At 43.2% G+C, this 16785-nt stretch overlaps 1 protein-coding gene across 2 annotated transcripts in view; it reads left to right on the top strand.

The window, feature by feature from the left end:
- Positions 1–16785, top strand: part of TMTC1 (transmembrane O-mannosyltransferase targeting cadherins 1) — a 183591-nt gene that overhangs the window by 132175 nt on the left and 34631 nt on the right. For both annotated transcript variants that reach the window (XM_063134965.1, XM_063134964.1), the window contains one exon: positions 13250–13393. In XM_063134965.1, the coding sequence (XP_062991035.1) occupies positions 13250–13393 (144 nt within the window). The remainder of the gene's footprint in view (positions 1–13249; positions 13394–16785) is intronic.

Raw genomic sequence — 16785 nt, 5'->3', positions numbered from 1 at the left:
ACCAGCCAAATTCAATAGGTACAGCTATTCCAAGAATGGAGAGGACTATGATGTACTTACCTGTCTTGTAGCTCTTAAAGATGAGGAGCCTTTCAGAAAAAAGAGGTGGCAACGCCAAGTAAGCACTAACATGGTTGAATATACAGAGATTTGAACCCAGATCAAAGATCTTTAAGAGCAAAACACTCAAAGCCCTGGGCCTGGATAGATGGATGGATTTGTCAATTTCAATTTCTTCCACATTAATTTCTCCTTTTTTAAAAAAATCAAGTTATTTCTCTCATAATCTTGGAGAACTTTGCAAATCCTGGCAATTTTTTAAAATCAAAATCACACTCAAAACAAAACACCACACCCTATTCTTAAAGTCTGCAGCATCAGAAGGATATTAATGTACACATTCAGAATATCATTCTGTGGTTGAGTTTTGAAGACCAGCCCAACGCCAGCATCCATTTCCAAAAGGAAGGGAGGGGTGCAGTGTAGATCGCAATCTTACAACTGAATCGAGGCCTCTTGAACACTGTTCTTGACTGGCATGAATATGTCTCAAATAAGAAATGTATGCGCTGACTATGGCAACAGAACACTTTTTTAGAAAAACAAAGAGATATAAAGCCATTGGTTGTGTGATAATGTAAAGCTGTTGTGGGAGCTGCAGAACGGGAACCACATGGGAAGGACTCATAAACAATGTGAAACAAATTTCCATGTGCAAATGTATTGGTCTGGGCAAAAGCTTTTTCCTTTATGCCAGGCGCAGACGGTGGAAATTAAGTGTACCTTGAAAGGCTCATTCTTTGGGGGAATGCAAACTGAGCTGCGTCTAAACCAGAGTTCACGAGCGGTTGATATTCAGGAATGGTGATAATGGTTATAAACCTTTAAGCTGACTTGCCGCGAAGCAATAAAGACAAATTGCCACAATAGAGCTCTTTGGTAGCTTGCCAGGCATGCTGTAGTTGGACCCAGAAGGAAAAAAAGAAAAGAAAAAGAAACCGTGCTATTCGGCAAAACTGCTTTTTTTTTCCTTTCTTTTTTTAAGGAAAGGACGGAGATAGATGTTGCAAAAGAATGTAGATTATTGGGAGGTGAAGGTTGCTCCTTAAAGTTAATTTTAAAATACTTGCCAATATAGCAGATTTGCTGTTGCCAGCTCTCCAGGAGACGCTGTGCTGCAGGGAGATAAAAGAAGATTCATCGTAGACTCATCATCGCTGTATGTGCATATTAATTTGTGAGCAAGAGAATAGGAATATTGGGATACTCCGTTCCTGGTGCTATGCTGAATATTTAATGTGCCGCTGAAGCCTTGCTTAATAAACGTGTGTGTGTGTGTGTGTGTGTGCACTCTCCCTCATCTCTGCTAATACAATGTCGCACTGTTTGCCATTGCTCTCTGTTGCAGGTCTTGCTCCTGTTCTCTCCACTCTAGATTGTGCTCTTCAGCCCTGTCATTCCTTTGTGTTGGGTGTGGGTCAGAGCCTGCAGAAGGTTCCAGCTTCAATCTCTACCATCTCCAGTTTTGTTTTTGTTTATTTTAAAAACAACACCTCTCGTAGCAGAACTTTTCTGCCTCTAATCCTAGAGAGCCACTGTCAATCAGAGCAGTCAGTGTTGGGCTAAATGGACTGGTGGTCTGATCATTATAGGATATCTTTCTTTTATTGAAATACTCCTTCAGCTGCAGACTGTGTTTGGCCCAGACTAGATGTCACGTTCAATGTATGATTGCATTTAACACGTCTAGTTTCTTCTTCTTCTAGGACTTGTGTGTGTATGTGTTTAAGATCAGAATTGGGACTGCAGTGTACGGGACTTTTTACTCCTTCCTTCCTGCACTGAGGTCCTGATGAAAATTGCCTTCCGAAGCTGCTGCTGCTGCTACCATGGGAGGAAAGCTTCCACTGAAGCCAATGGAAGCTTTCCTCCTAAAGTTAATAGTAGCTGTAGGGGCAGTTTTCATTGGGGCTGCAGTGTGTGTTGGGGTTAAACCTCCACCACGGCGACATCACAATTCCAATCCTAATCCTCATATCCCCAGCATTTTTAATTTTGATGAACAAGACAATGCAGTCATGCATTTAACATCATGTCTCGTTTGGCCCTAAGAGAAGGGGGAGAAGCATAGTAGAGTAGCTAGACAATTATAAGAGATCATCTTCAATCACCCTGCTAGGAGTTGATAGGGAGATGGAGTTTCACTTTTGTGAGTTCTGCCTGCAGTTTTGCCTGTCACAAGCTAAAGGCTGCATCTTTGCAAATGGTCCAACACGATCCATTTCATTTTCACCGTGATGAAATCCAAGCACAGCCAGCATTGCCAAAGCAAAATGAATACTGTCTTGTTGGTTTAAATGTGGTTTGCTTCTTTGCCCAGAGTGGCGTTACATAGCGACTGAAGCATTCCTGACTGAAATGTTGGAAGGAATTGTAAACAGTGAAATGTAGACAGTTTCATTGCTATATTCCTGTTGTGGATGCAATCTGATATTCTACAGTATAGATCGCTTTCTTCAACCTAAAGCCCTCCAAATGTTTAGGGTCTCAGTTCCCTAACCAGTATGGTCAGGAATGATAGGGGCTGTGATCCAAAACACCTGGGGGCATAAGGGTGAGGAAGGTTGCTCTAAGGTTGGACCATCTTAATGGCCCTTCAACACCACTGGAGTCCTGGGTTGGGAGAATCCACACTTTGAGCTATTGATTGGATCATCATAAAGCTTTCTCTCTTTCTCTTCTCTCCCCTGCACATGTACACACACTCTCACATACACTTACGTTCAGATTTCCTGAACCTAGGCAGGACCAGAACATATTAGCGTGTGCCCTACTTACATAGGGCCTGTAATACTATGGGACAGCACCATGGTTGTCATGGCATCTACAATGTCCTCAGTTATACCCATCAAGAGTCCTTCAAGAGCGGGGAGTGGTAGACGTCTCCCAGCACAATCGAGTTGGAATTCCTTAACACCAAAGCCAAGATCATCTCTATCAGCCACGTCGGGGTTCTCTTAGGTGGCAGGTGACCAATACAGTAGCAGAATTTCTGGACTGTCTTGGTTCCCCAGCACAAAATGCATCCGTTCCTAACTGGCTGTGTTCTGTCATGAGTGCCTTTGCAGTCAGGTGGTCTCCCAGAAGAGCATCAATTCTGAAACCCAGCAGAGTACCTAGCCATTTTAAATTGTCGTCTAACTATATCAATGGCCTTCAGCTTCTCTAGACTCTACAGCAGCCTTCCCAACCTGGCACCCTCCAAACGTGTTAGACTACAACTCCCATCATTGCTGGTCACCTGGCTGGGGTGATGGGGATTATAGTCCAGCACATCTGGAGGATGCCAAGTTGGAGTCAGCTGCTCTGCATAATTTCTCCATAAATGTCAGGACTTTGCCAAAATGCCACGCCATGGTAAGTCCTTCCAGGATTCCTTGAAGGTGCTGCTTGTGGTCATGCAGGAGAGCAAGGATTTTGCTGTCTGTGCATCTATACCTTTTGACTTGCCGTGTAAGCATAAAAAGTAGTGAGTTCTATTTATTTTATTTATCTATTTATTTATTACAGTTTTATACTACCTATCAGCTGAACCTCTCTGGGCAGTGCACAATTGAAAACCATAAAACATAATAAGTGTAAGTTAAGTTTAAAAGTTGTTATGTTTTCTGCCTCCCGAACTGCATGAGGGAGGGTTTTCCAGAGGGTGGATGCGGCCTGCCACTGAGGTTCTTCATGGCATTATTCTGTTCATTTTGGAATGACCAGTAGGACCTCCTCTGAGGATTGTAGTTGTCATTTGGGTGTATATAAGGGAAGGCGGTCTGCTAGGTATGCTGGTCCCAAGCTTTTTAGGGCTTTGTAGGATAACAGCATAACCTTGTATGTAGCTCAGTAGCTAACAGGCAGCCAGGTTATCCCTGTCCAGATAGGGGCATAGCTGGGCCACCAACCAAAGTTGGTAGAAGGTACTACGTGCCACTGACGCCACCTGGGCCTCAAGTGACAGAGATGGTTCTAGGAGAACCCCCAAGTTATGAACCTGCTCCTTCAGGGGAAGTGCAAACCCATCCAGAACAGGTTGAGCACCCTTCATCTGGTCAGAAGAACCACCAACTAGCAGCATCTCAGTCTTGTCTAGATTGAGTTTCAGATTATTAGCTCTCATCCAGTCCATTGTTGTGGCCAAGCACCAGTTCAGTACATCCACAGCCTCACCTGATGAAGATGAGAAGGAGAAGGAGAGCTGCGTGTCATCAGCATATCGAAGATAACGCACTCCAAAACTCCGGATGACCGCACCCAACAGTTTCATGTAAATGTTAAACAGCATGGGGGATAAGACTGACCCCTGTGGAACCCCATACTGGAGAATCCACGGGGCCGAGCAATGTTACCCAAGCACCACCTTCTGGAACCAACCTGTCAAGTAGGATCGGAACCACTGCAATGCAATGCCACCCACTCCCAACTCAGCCAGTCGTACCAGAAGGATACCATGCTCGATGGTATCAAAAGCCGCTGAGAGATCAAGGAGAATCAACAGAGTCACACTCCCCCTGTCTTTCTCCCGACATAGATCATCATACAAGGCGACCAAGGCTCTTTCCGTGCCAAAACCAGGCCTGAAACCTGACCGAAATGGATCCAGAAGTACATTCCCCCAATGCTATTTTCTGGAACCAACCCCACAAGTATGAGTTGAACCACAGTAAAACAGTGCCTCCAACTCCCAACTCACGGAGGCATTCCAGGAGGATACTGTGGTCAACGGTATCACAAGCCACTGAAAGCTCAAGGAGTAGTAACAGGGTCACACTCCCCCTCTCCCAACCCAAAGAAGGTCATCCATCAGGGCGACCAAGGCCAATTCTGTCCCCAAACCAGGCCTGAACTCAGACTGGAATGGAGTTAAGCCACAGAGTGATACACACACACACCATTTAACATCAGGCTGTACCTACCCCTACTTTAAAATAAGACCCATGCAAATACTGCAGGAAAATCAGGTTTCCTGCTAAGCTTTGCCATGTGCTTCCCTGTGAGGTTTTTTATTTATACTTAAAACCAGCAGTGTCTGGGTTCATTTAAACTTCATTAAATTGCACTCTGGCTTTACATTCTTCATACTTTTCAGCTAGAGGTTGCAGGTGACCTTGGGTACCATCTGGGATTTATTTCTGGGAAGAATTCAAGTACCAACCCCATTAGCCAACTTTTGTTGTTGTTCCATTTTTTAAATTCCTTTTTTTTTTTTTACAAGAAGTCAAAATGTTCTGCGCTGCTACATTTATGAGAACTATAGCCATCCTTGTTCCTAACACATTACGCACTATTATGACACCTAAATTAGTCTTTTGGAATTATTTCTTGGAGTTTGGTCTCAAGGTAATGGTGCTTGTGACTGCTAAGCTGAATCATCATTGCAAAATCCAGTTATTTTGAACAGTTTGACACGGTTGCAGGGATGAGTGAATTCCCCTTGTGTCATTCCTTTATTGCTTTGAGTTTACACTCTGTTGCATCATATTTCTATTTAATTCACAAGAATCATAGCGCTGGAAAGGTCCTCAAAATTCATCTCGCCAACCTGTGCAAGAAATCCACTACACCAATACCCCAAATAAGTGGCCATCCAGCCTCTGTATAAAATGTTAGAAGTCCACCACCTTCCAGGGCAGTCTGTTCTAGGGTCAAACATTCCAGGTTGTCAGGAAGTTCATCCTAAAATTTAGTCAAAATCCCCTTTCTTGTAGTTTGAACCCGTTCAAGTCCGACGCTCAGAAAACAACTTTGCTCCATCTTCTATGTACAGCCCTTCAAATATTTGAAGATGGGTTATCATATTGTCTCTGAATTGTCTCTTCTCCAGGCAAAATGTAGCCAGATCCTAAAACCTTTCCACACAGTGCTTGCTCTCCAGGCTTCCGCCCATCGTTACTCATCTCTGAGAAGTTTCTTGTTTGTTGATATCCTGAACACAGTACTCCAGTCTGAATAGAGTGGTGCTGTTATGTCTCATGATCTGGACATGCAAAGATAGGAAGCTTTCTTATCTTGAATCAGGTTATTGGTCTTTCTGGCTCAGTATTGTCTACAGCAGGGCCATTGAACCTTAGGCTTGTGGGCCAAATCTGGCCCACCTGGTCTGTCCAAAATTAGCCCTCTGGGTTCCCAAAATGGGCAGGTCCCCTTCTTCTGGTTTCACCATGTTCCTGCAACCACCAATCATCTTGCGTTTTCCTAACTTTTGTGTGTGTGGCTGTGTCTCCCATTCTAAAAAGGTTAAGATGCTTACCCTAAGGCTTAGTTACTGGCAGTAAGATCTGTAAGCTAAAATTTGCTAGTATTTTTTGTTCTCTGAGAGCTTCTCCAAAATGTGATTCAGTCCCCAAAGCCCTTCAGCCATTTTGTGTTTATGGATCTAAGGCTGGATGCATCATTCATTTCTCTTCTGAGTTTTCAGTAGCATTTTCAATTTTAAATAATCGCCCAGAGAGCTTCAGCTATTGGGCAGTATAGAAATGCAATAAATAAATATATAAATAAAAACTGAAGTTGATTTTGGTTTCTTATTATTGTTATCTGCCCCGAGCACTATAGTTTTTGTGGAAAGGTGGGGTATAAATCAAATAAACAAACAGGTTTTTTAAAACTTTCATACTTTTAACACAGAGTAAATAGGTTTTCTTGAGCTTTCTTTTCTGCAATAGTCCTCTTGGGATATTTGACATGATTGTGTAAAATTTCTGAATCCCTGTCAGACACAGGAAAGAAGGGGAGAGAGGTTTTTTTGGTGTGGCGGGAAATGGGAGGACGTGGAGAGGGCTGTTCTATATTCACAGCACATGTCTGATACTCTGGCTTTGTGAGAAACTCAGCTGAGCAAGAATCTCTTTTATTTTTAGTTTCAACTGACATGAAATACCTCTCATATCTCCTCACTGCTAATGCTGCACTGCGGTGTGTGTCCCCCCCAAAACGCCTCCTGAGGATTCTAGAATTTCATAGGAGTTAAATGTTCAGCATCTGAACTATATTTTATTATAATGCAGTGTGATTTAATATGTCTTTCCCCCACCACCCCCACTGATCTCAAATTATTGTGTTGACACTGCAGGCTTAGCAGTTTTGGCAATACAGGCGAACTGTGAAAATTGTGCTCCTTATCTACACAGGATCAGGGACCAGGGGGTTGCTCAGGGGAACCACGCAACCTTTCAATGATATAAAAAGAAATCCTTTATCAAGTGGCGGCCCATGTTTTCCCATATGGCATTCTTTCTCTCCCCTGAGCCCCCCTTTCTTGGATGCCACAGTGGCCTTTTGTTTTTTATATTTCCTCTGACAGCTCATCTTGTTTACATTTTGAAGTATAAAGTTTGCTGAAATCATAGAGTCATAGAATCATAGGGTAGTAGAGTTGGAAGGGGCCTTTAAGGCCATTGAGTCCAACTTCCTGCTCAATGCAGGAATCCACCTTAAAGCATACCTGACAGATGGCTGTCCAGCTGCCTCTTGAATGCCTCTTGTGCGGGAGAGCTCACACCCTCCCTAAAATTGGTTCCATTGTTGTATTGTTCTAACAGTCAGGAAGTTTTTCCTGATGTCCAGCCAGAACCTGGCTTCCTGTAACTTGAGCCCATTATTCCGTGTCCTGCACTATGGAGTGATCGAGAAGAAGTCCTGGCCCTCCTCTGTATGACAACCTTTCAAGTACTTGAAGAGTGCTGTCATGTCTCCCCTCAGCCTTCTCTTCTCCAGGCTAAACATGCCCAGTTCTTTCAGTCTCCCCTCATAGGGCTTTGTTTCCAGACGATTGATCATCCTCGTTGCCCTCCTCTGAACTCCCTCCAGCTTGTCTGCAACCTTCTTGAAGTGTGCTCAGAACTGGACACAGTACTCAAGATGAGGCCTAACCAGTGCTGAATAGATGGGGGGACCATCTCCAGCATCTTGGAGCTGAGGAACTGGTCACCCTGGGCCTTAGCAGCAAGGATGGGGAGTGGTTGGTATCCTCAGATGCTTGGAAGGAGATGCATGGGTCATTACAGATGCTTAAATCTCAAGCTAGTGAGAAACCTCTTTTAGGGTTGATGGTGGGAGAGCAACTAAAGGGAAAATGTGATGGTTGCTAGCAACTGGCTTGTATTTTTTCTTGCATTTTGTGCCGCAGTCAGTGGTACTCATGGCCAAACTAAGCCACAGACTGAAAGTGCATGAGGCAGCCACTTTGCTGAAGATAAGCAGGTCTTGGGTTGGTCAGTGCCTGAATGGGAGACCACCTGGGAATCCCATATAGCCCCCCTGAGTTTCACGATGGAAGGAAGCTGGAATATGAATGTAATGAATACATTAAAATAAAAAGTAGAGGTGATGTTAAGAATGTAGCTGGCCTTTGTATGCTTGGATATTGTTTATTAATCAGCAGCCATGGGGTTGGGGTTGGATCAGGACTATGACGTGTGCGGAGAGGAGATTTAACCAGTTGCCCCTGCCCCAGTCTGATCTGGATTACACCTGTGCCTTCTGTTATTTGCCCTGAGAACAAAAATACCATTAATGCCCAGTCACCTGCTATTGGCACTGGGAGGGGTGAGATTGGAATTGCAGAGGGGCAAAATACTCTACCCACACCCATACACTGGAATGCTGCTCTTTTATAAACAAGAAGAAAGCACAGAAGGGCCAATTGTGTGTTTAAAATCATGTCTAGTTTGGTCCTGGTTCTGAAGAAGAAGAAGAAGAAGATATGGGGGGAAGTAGCAGTATGCAGTGTCCCCACAACCATTGGAGGGAGGGCAGCAACTTCCTTAAACTAGGGTGGCCATATGGAAAGGAGGACGGGACTCCCGTATCCTTAACAGTTGTGTAGAAAAGGGAATTTCAGCAGGTGTCATTTGCATGCATGCAGCACCTGGTGAAATTCCTTCTTTATCACAATAGTTAAAGTTGCAGGAGCGATACTAGAGTGACCAGATACAAAAGAGGCCAGGGCTCTGCTTACGGGCTTCACTTTACCCTAGATATATCCTATGTTTCTTCCCTTTTCTACAGGCAAGCTCTAGTTACTGCCCCAAGCCTGTATCACTGCTTAAACTACCAGACCGCTTCTAAAATTGATGGACTTCCTTCTGACTTTGGCCCTGCTCTTGACCTGAGATCTATGCCTAAATTCACAGCTTCTATGGCCTTCGGCCCTGCCAGTTCCACGGAGCTTTCTCATGGCGGCACTGTCATGATTTTAAAGCAGTTCTCCAGCACATGAATTAAAAGTGAATTAACATCCTTGCTGGATTATAGATGGTATCCATGGCAACTAAATCCTCCCTCCCTTTCTCTCCTTACACCCTAGTTGATTCTGGAATTGTCTTGCTGCCACCAAAGTAACTGAGACATCTGATGAGTCAAGACCCAAGAATATTTACAGAAATATAAGTGTCTTGGGTAGAAAAATGGTTATAGTATGCTCAAAATTTAAAATCCGTTTCTGCCTTCTTGCTTGACATCTTTTCATGCTGAAGCTACAGTTCACAAGTCAGAGAAACTTCTTTTCTTATATACTCCTTGAGAATAGCAATAGCTTAATAGCAAAGTTTGGGGAGCTGGGAGGACACCATAATTGGTAACAGAAGTATTGTGTCGTGTATACCTATAATAGTTCAAGGCCAAGCTGCCTACATTTATCCTGACAATTGGAGTGGCAGTGTTGAAAGAATCTTCTGAATAATTCATTTTGCCCCAAGAAAACATCCGGCTTCTCTTATGTACAGAAATCAAAGCCCAACCTGATTTAAAGTATTATTTCCAATTTCCCCCTCCCCTGTGGACATAATGAATTGTGCTCTTTCAGGTCTTTCGCTCTAATTATGAAGGAAAGGCGATTTTTGGTGGAAGTGCCTAGGATTTCGAAAAGATGGAGAAATTGATTTTTTTTTAATAAAAATAAAACTGGCTGCCCTAGTGAGTGTTTTTAATGAAATTCAGCTTTCTTTCATAAATAATGCAGCACTTGGCGCTTGATTAGGTGGAGCAAAGAAGACTTTGTGCCTAATGAGATACATGGCAAAAGAGATATTGCTTGCAGATGGTTGCCATTACTGGTGACATATATAGGGTTGTATGTGCGCCCGCGCATGAGCTTTGTAAGGGAAACTCCAAATTGGAAGGCTGTAATAAAAAAACCCATAGGATTAAATTCAAACAGGCTTTTCTACCTTTTCAAACACTGAAGCTGTTTATTAGAACAAAGGCTGTATCCTGCACCTTAATTGGGATGCGAGATCATTTCAGGTAGCGCTCCCCTCCCCTTAAACACAGGCTGCATTCGGTCAACACAGTAGTCAGTGGTGGGTTAACAGTCAACTCCACGGTTGATTATTGAGTGGGTACTCCCCGCATGACATGATTACAGTCAACCATTGTGTGGATTTAGGCCAGCGTTGAGTTGAGTATTAGTCATCGGTGTGTTCGATTGACACATCCCCCGCCCTCTCTGCCCCCCTCAGTCCTCCCACTGGTATCCCATCAGCCATTGCGAGTTCTGCCAACTGGACTAGAGCGGCAGCTGCTTGCCAGGGACTCTACAGTGGCTGAAAATAACAAACTGTGTGTGACGAAATAATCCATGGTGCCCGACACACGACACGATAACCAACGGTTGTTCAAATAATTAACTCTGCACAGCGTTGGTTATTTGCGTTGGATATTTTGACCGAATAACCAACCATTGTGTGAAAATGTCCCGATAGACAACACAATAACACACCGTTGACTATTTAACCCACCGTTGGTTTAACGTGTCGCCCAAACCCAGGCACACACTTTAAAAAGTGAAGCAGAACAGGAAAAGAGTTTGAGAACATCCCTGAGAAGCTCCAGTAAAATGGAAAAGTTTGTTGCTTCTTGAAGCATTTTTCCCAATTCTTTCAAGCTGAGTTTGCTTTCACTTCTTGATTTTGAGCAGAGCTCTTGCATGTTCCACCCGTGATATTATTTATTTATTTATTTTATTATTTATTTAAAATATTTATATCCCGCCCTATATCACTAAGATCTCAGGGTCAGGGCGGCATACAGATAAAAACATACAGTATAAAACAATAAATATACACAGTTAAAAACAAATTAAACCATAATCCAAGTTAAAACAATATATAATTTAAAAACAATAGATGCAGTTAAAACAATGTGCCAGTGAGTTTAACCATCAAAGGCTTTGTTAAAAAGCCATGTTTTTACTTGGCGTCGAAATGCAATCAAAATTGGCGCCAATCGGGCCTCCAAGGGAAGGGCTTCTTCCCTTCTTCCCTCCTCCTCTCTGGAGGAGGGCAGCTTTCAGTGGGTACTTTCTAGGGCGGCCACATAGGAATTACCAAAAAAGAGGAACTGCATCACCAAAAGATGAGTACAAAAGAGGATGCAGATTTGCTTAAAATGTCCATTTGCTAATATATATGTTTAGATGCAAGTTTAGAAATAATTACTCTACTTGAAATATAAATACGATACGTTGCTCTATGGTGTGGAAGACGGTGAACCTGTGTGCCTTGCTCAGTTGGCTGTTTAGGTGCTGTTGATGAGCAACCTCGATGCTCATGGTGCTGTCGATGAGCAACCTCGATGCTCATGGTTCTTTATCTTTAAACTGTTTTGCGCAGAGGAAAGTCCCTTGTATTTAGACTCTCTTCAGGTGCAAAGAGATGTTTATTGGCTGAATAAAGTTTTGTGGATTACATGGCAGACGTCTTTATGGTCTCGCATTGAGCGGGAAGGCTTAGAAACACAACAGCTGGCAGGATAGATTTTCGGCAGCAGTAGCTGATGGGTTACTAGCAGGAGGACTGAGGGAAGCGAGAGGGTGGGGATGAATGAGTTTATTTATTTATTTATTTATTTATTACATTTCTATACCGCCCAATAGCCGGAGCTCTCTGAGCGGTTCACAAAAATTAAAAACATTCAAAGTATAAAACAACAGTATAAAACCATAATATAAAATACAATATAAAAGCTCAACCAGATAAAAACAGCAGCAATGCAAAATTACACATTTAAAACACCAAGTTAAAATTTATTTATAGACTGTTAAAATGCTGGGAGAATAAAAAGGTCTTCACTTGGCGTCTAAAAGCATATAACGTAGGTGCCAAGCGAACCTCCTTAGGGAGCTCATTCCACAGCCGGGGTGCCACAGCAGAGAAGTTAATTCAGTGTGGACTAATAGTCAATTCAATGCTGATCCTAATCCACACCATGGTTGATTATTATGTTGTGTGGGGAATACCCCCTAGATAAACAACTGCTGAGGTGATTATTACCCCACCATTGACTATTGTGTTGTCTGAACGCAGCTAATGTGTGTCCATCCATCTGTCAGAACCATAGTGCTAAGACACCTGAAATCTGGCGTGCATATAACAGGGACTCTCGGGGTCATTTTGTTTTTAAAACAATCATTAATTTTAATGTGTCCATAAAGTTGATGCATGTAGTAACATATTTATTTATTGCATTTAAATCCCGCCTTTTTCGTCCAAGGAACCCAAGGTGGCGTACATAATCCTCCTCCTCTCCATTTTATCCTCACAACAACAACCCTGTGAGGTAGGTTGGGCTGAGAGTCTGTGACTGGCCCAGAGTCACCCAGTGGGTTTCCATGGCTGACCGGGGACTGGAACCCGGATCTCCCGACTCCCAGTCCAACACTTTAGCCACTACACCACACTGGCTCTATTCAGCAACTAGGGGGCCCTAATCAGCACATAGTTTAACAGTCCATACAATTTGAAGCCAGGAAAGATAAGTAGGCCAAGGGACACAGTTATATGCTTGACACCTACCTGATGCTGTGGGACAGCCCCTCAGTGGAAGGGACTAGGAAGTCCTCTCCTTCAGGGGGCTATGGGGGTGCACCATGGCAGGAGCCATACCTAGGGGTGCCAGCGGCCACGGCTTCACTCAGACAAGGTGGGCACAATGTGTCCGCTGAAAGCTATGTAGATTTGCTTGAAGGCTCCTTTGTATCAAACTAAAGGTTATTCCAACCCATGTGAAGCTGGGACTGTTGGCTAGTAAATAATAAAGCAGCCCTTGATGCATAGCTCATTTGCTTTCATATACGCACTTAGAAGGAAAATAATTGTGCTGGAAAAGCTTTACTGTTTCCAAGAGGGAGTGATTGTTGACAGGGGTTGGGTAGTTTTCTTTATTTACAGCAGAGTGATCCGATTCCTTTTTGTTCCCATAGGCTGTACCCACGTCATGCAAGTGCCCTGAACAACCTTGGGACATTAACCAAAGACTTGGTGGAGGCAAAGGAGTACTACAGTCGAGCCCTCCAGCTAAATCCACAGCACAATCGAGCCCTCTTCAATCTAGGAAATCTACTCAAGTAGGTTTACGATCTCATTTGGTTACCTTTAGGTTCCAAATTTAAAAGCACATCCTTATGAATTCAGCCCTGGACTGTCTGGTCATCTCTTCATTCTTCTCTTTGGCCCACGTTCAGGGGTACTGCAGAAACTAAATCCCCTCTGTGAAATACGTTCCACAGCTTCAGGGCCCATTGTGCATTACAGTTTTAACACAATGAACTCGTTTGGACATCATAAGAAGTCGGGGGTAGGCAATCTGGTGCCTACAATATGTTTTGGATTACACTTCCATAATCCCCAACCAGCATGGCCAATGGTCAGAGATTATAGGAGTTGTAGTCCAAAAAGACTGGAGGGCACCAGGTTGCCTACCCGTGCAATAAACCGTGTTTCGTTGTGGAGAGAGAGAGCGCCTCTTCCTCCCTCAGCTCTCTTCCTCTGGAGCAGCCACGAGAAGAAGACTGGAAGCTTTTGCTTCCATTTTTGGTTAACTGCAACTTGTTTCATCTGAACCCGACTGTTTAGCTTAGAAAAATGGCTGGTATGTAGAGATGTGATAGAGGTGTACAAAATTATGCATGATGTGGAGAAAGTGTACAGAGAGAAGTTTTCCTCTCTCCCATGATAATAGAACCTGGGGTCTTTTCCACACCAACTGAAAAAAACCCCAAACCTAATGTTCCTGTCTTCAGTGCATATTTTTGGGAAATTATCATGCACTTACCTACATTTTATAATAAAATGTCTTAGAATTATGCATGAGATGAGTGTAAGTGTTTGCACATTGCCTAGAGAATCAATAATTATGGTTTTGCCTAGACAATTGAAAAGTTTCCCATTTTCCCCAAGACACGAGAAGTTCCAGGAGCAGAACTATCTGGGTTTGGATGAAATTTACATTGCCATTCTAAAGGTGCTTCCAATTTATAGTACCATCTCCCATTCACGGTATTTTACAGGAGCTCCAGACATCACTGGAGATTTATGTTGCCTTTGTCCTGTTTGCTTTATTTAAAAGTACATTAGTGGAGGCAGCCAGCAGGCTCTCCTATAAGGCAGAGGATCTGCGTCCCCACATAAGATCTCCAGAGAGAGGCCTTCCGCACTCAAGATGCCTTCAGCCAACTTCTCTGCCTCTTCCAAAATGCAAACTGGTGATTCTTCACACTTGTGTGCACATACACATACACTAGGGAAGTACCAGAATTTTATTCCTGTTCACAAATTATGTGAACATAACCTGTTCGCAGACCCGAACATGAGAAGAGAGTAACTTTGGGGAAATTTGCCCAATTATTGAAGCTTGTGTTGGCGTTTGAAAGTATGCATTGTGCAAGTGCACACTTCTGAAAATGCCCCTTTCCCTGCAAAAAAACACATTTTCACACTCTACCCTATGGGGAGGATGTTTGTATTTGGGGCATGTACTTGAAAAGTGCATTTTTCATGTTAAAAAAATGATCACTTTTCCTTTTTAAAACCACCAGCACCAGGCTTGCATTCAGACACAAGAACGAGGTGAGACAAGTATCAAGATGGAAAACAGAGAATCTTGAATATCACTTGTTCTCCCATCTGTAACACACACACACACACACACTTTACAATGCACTCTTTCCCCTCAGCTGGAAGAGTATTATCTTACTCATGTTCTGAAGGGTATCTCGATCAAGCAGAGAGAAATTCTGAACTGTCTCCTAACCATTAGCTCCCATCAGCTGGGCGTTCTAAAGGTGCTTCCGTATTATAGCATCACCTCCCACTCACAATATTTTACAGGGGCTCCGAACACCATTGTCCTTCACTTGTAGCCCTCCTGTGTTTTCCCACCCTTCCGTCCTTTTTCTTACAGCAGAAAACCCATTAAGGAAAAAAAGACAGAATTGCTGCACAATGCATTCTGAGAGGTCGGCCTGGGGGCTCTCGGTCTATAAGCTTTCTAGGTTATTAATCAACAATCCACTTAACAAAAGAATGGTCAACCAGAAATTGCAACAATGTGATTTTCGTATAACAAAATCCAGGCTGCATTCTGCAGACATCCCAAACTGTTTAGCAAGCATATAATTAAAACTTTGCTATCAATATGGCATTGAGACAACATGAAATTTCAGAATGGAAGGGTTGTGTTTGTGATTAACTGTTGGATACTTGACTCCCATATGCATCTAAATAATAATAATAGCCATAATGGTGTATGTTACCAGAGAGAGTACATTTGTTTCTGAGCTCACAGGATAAAAGATTTCTGGTTAAAATTTATCTTTTTACAAACAAAACAAAACAAAAACACTTCCAGTTTTCCATTTTAGCTATAGGGCCCATCTTTAGGCTACATACTGTATTTAGATAGGAAGCATGTAATGAATCCTCGGATGTCTGTTTTGTTTTTAAGAAAAATGTGTATCATTCTGCTCTTGTCCTTGACGAGAGAGAAAGAGACAGTGCAAAATGTAAAACCCAAAAATTGTGCTCTCCCCAGGGTGGCTTTCTGGTATTTTTTAGCGGAGATGGGATGTCCACAGTATCGTATGCCTGGATATTCCCTAAAGTTTGAGTAGAGCTTCAGTCCATAGTTGAAGGCATAAACCAGGTGTGGGCGACATACAGGGCTCCCCTGCATGTTGCGATGGCGGCAGGGGAAAACAGCGGCTTTGGGAGAAGAGGAGGTGCACGGGAGCTTGGAAGCAGAACTGCACTTCTCGGAGTCTCCTGGGAGCATGATCCTCTTAGTAAACAAAATATGCTTAGTTTCCTTCTAAAAGTGTTTCCTTTTCCTTCCACCATAAATTGGGCAGTGGGGGCAAATTGGGCAGTGGGGGAGGGGTCGGTCCCTCCCATCCTGTAAGCTGCCCACAGCTGTCATAAATCAAAGCTCGTCTTCATTATTTTTCCATACCAGCCAGATCAGTATGTACAGCAGAATGAGGTGGTAGAATGGACTGTTCTCCCTTGAGCGTGCAGGAGGCAGATACCAATTTTGACTGTTCCTTAGTACAAAAACTCATCACAAATAGAAAGCCGTCACATACTTGGAGAGAGGCTCTCCCTACTTTGCCAGGTTTGATTTGTTTTATACTTTTAAGGTATTTATTTTATATAACTAAAAAAAGAAGATAGACGCTGTAGACTGAAGTGCTACATTTCATTCTACCACTTCCATCTCCATCTCGCTGTGCTGTTTGTGTAGATTCAGCCATAGCCCTTGGGGAAGCTACATTTCCCCAAACCGACCAGGAATATTTGCACTGGCAAGCTATTTAGGAATTTAGGAAGCTGTCTTATACCAAATCAGAACTTTGATCCATCTAGCCCAGTATTGTTGACGTTGACTGGCAACAGCTCTCCAGGGTTTCAGGTGGGATTCTTTTCCTCAACCTACGTGGAGAACCTGGGGATGGAACCTGGG

This window comes from Elgaria multicarinata, chromosome 9 (genome assembly GCF_023053635.1).
Source record: "Elgaria multicarinata webbii isolate HBS135686 ecotype San Diego chromosome 9, rElgMul1.1.pri, whole genome shotgun sequence".
In the NCBI taxonomy this organism is placed as follows: Eukaryota; Metazoa; Chordata; class Lepidosauria; order Squamata; family Anguidae; genus Elgaria; species Elgaria multicarinata.
The sequence above is the reverse complement of the archived record's forward strand: the minus strand, read 5'-3'. Positions and strand labels throughout refer to the sequence as shown.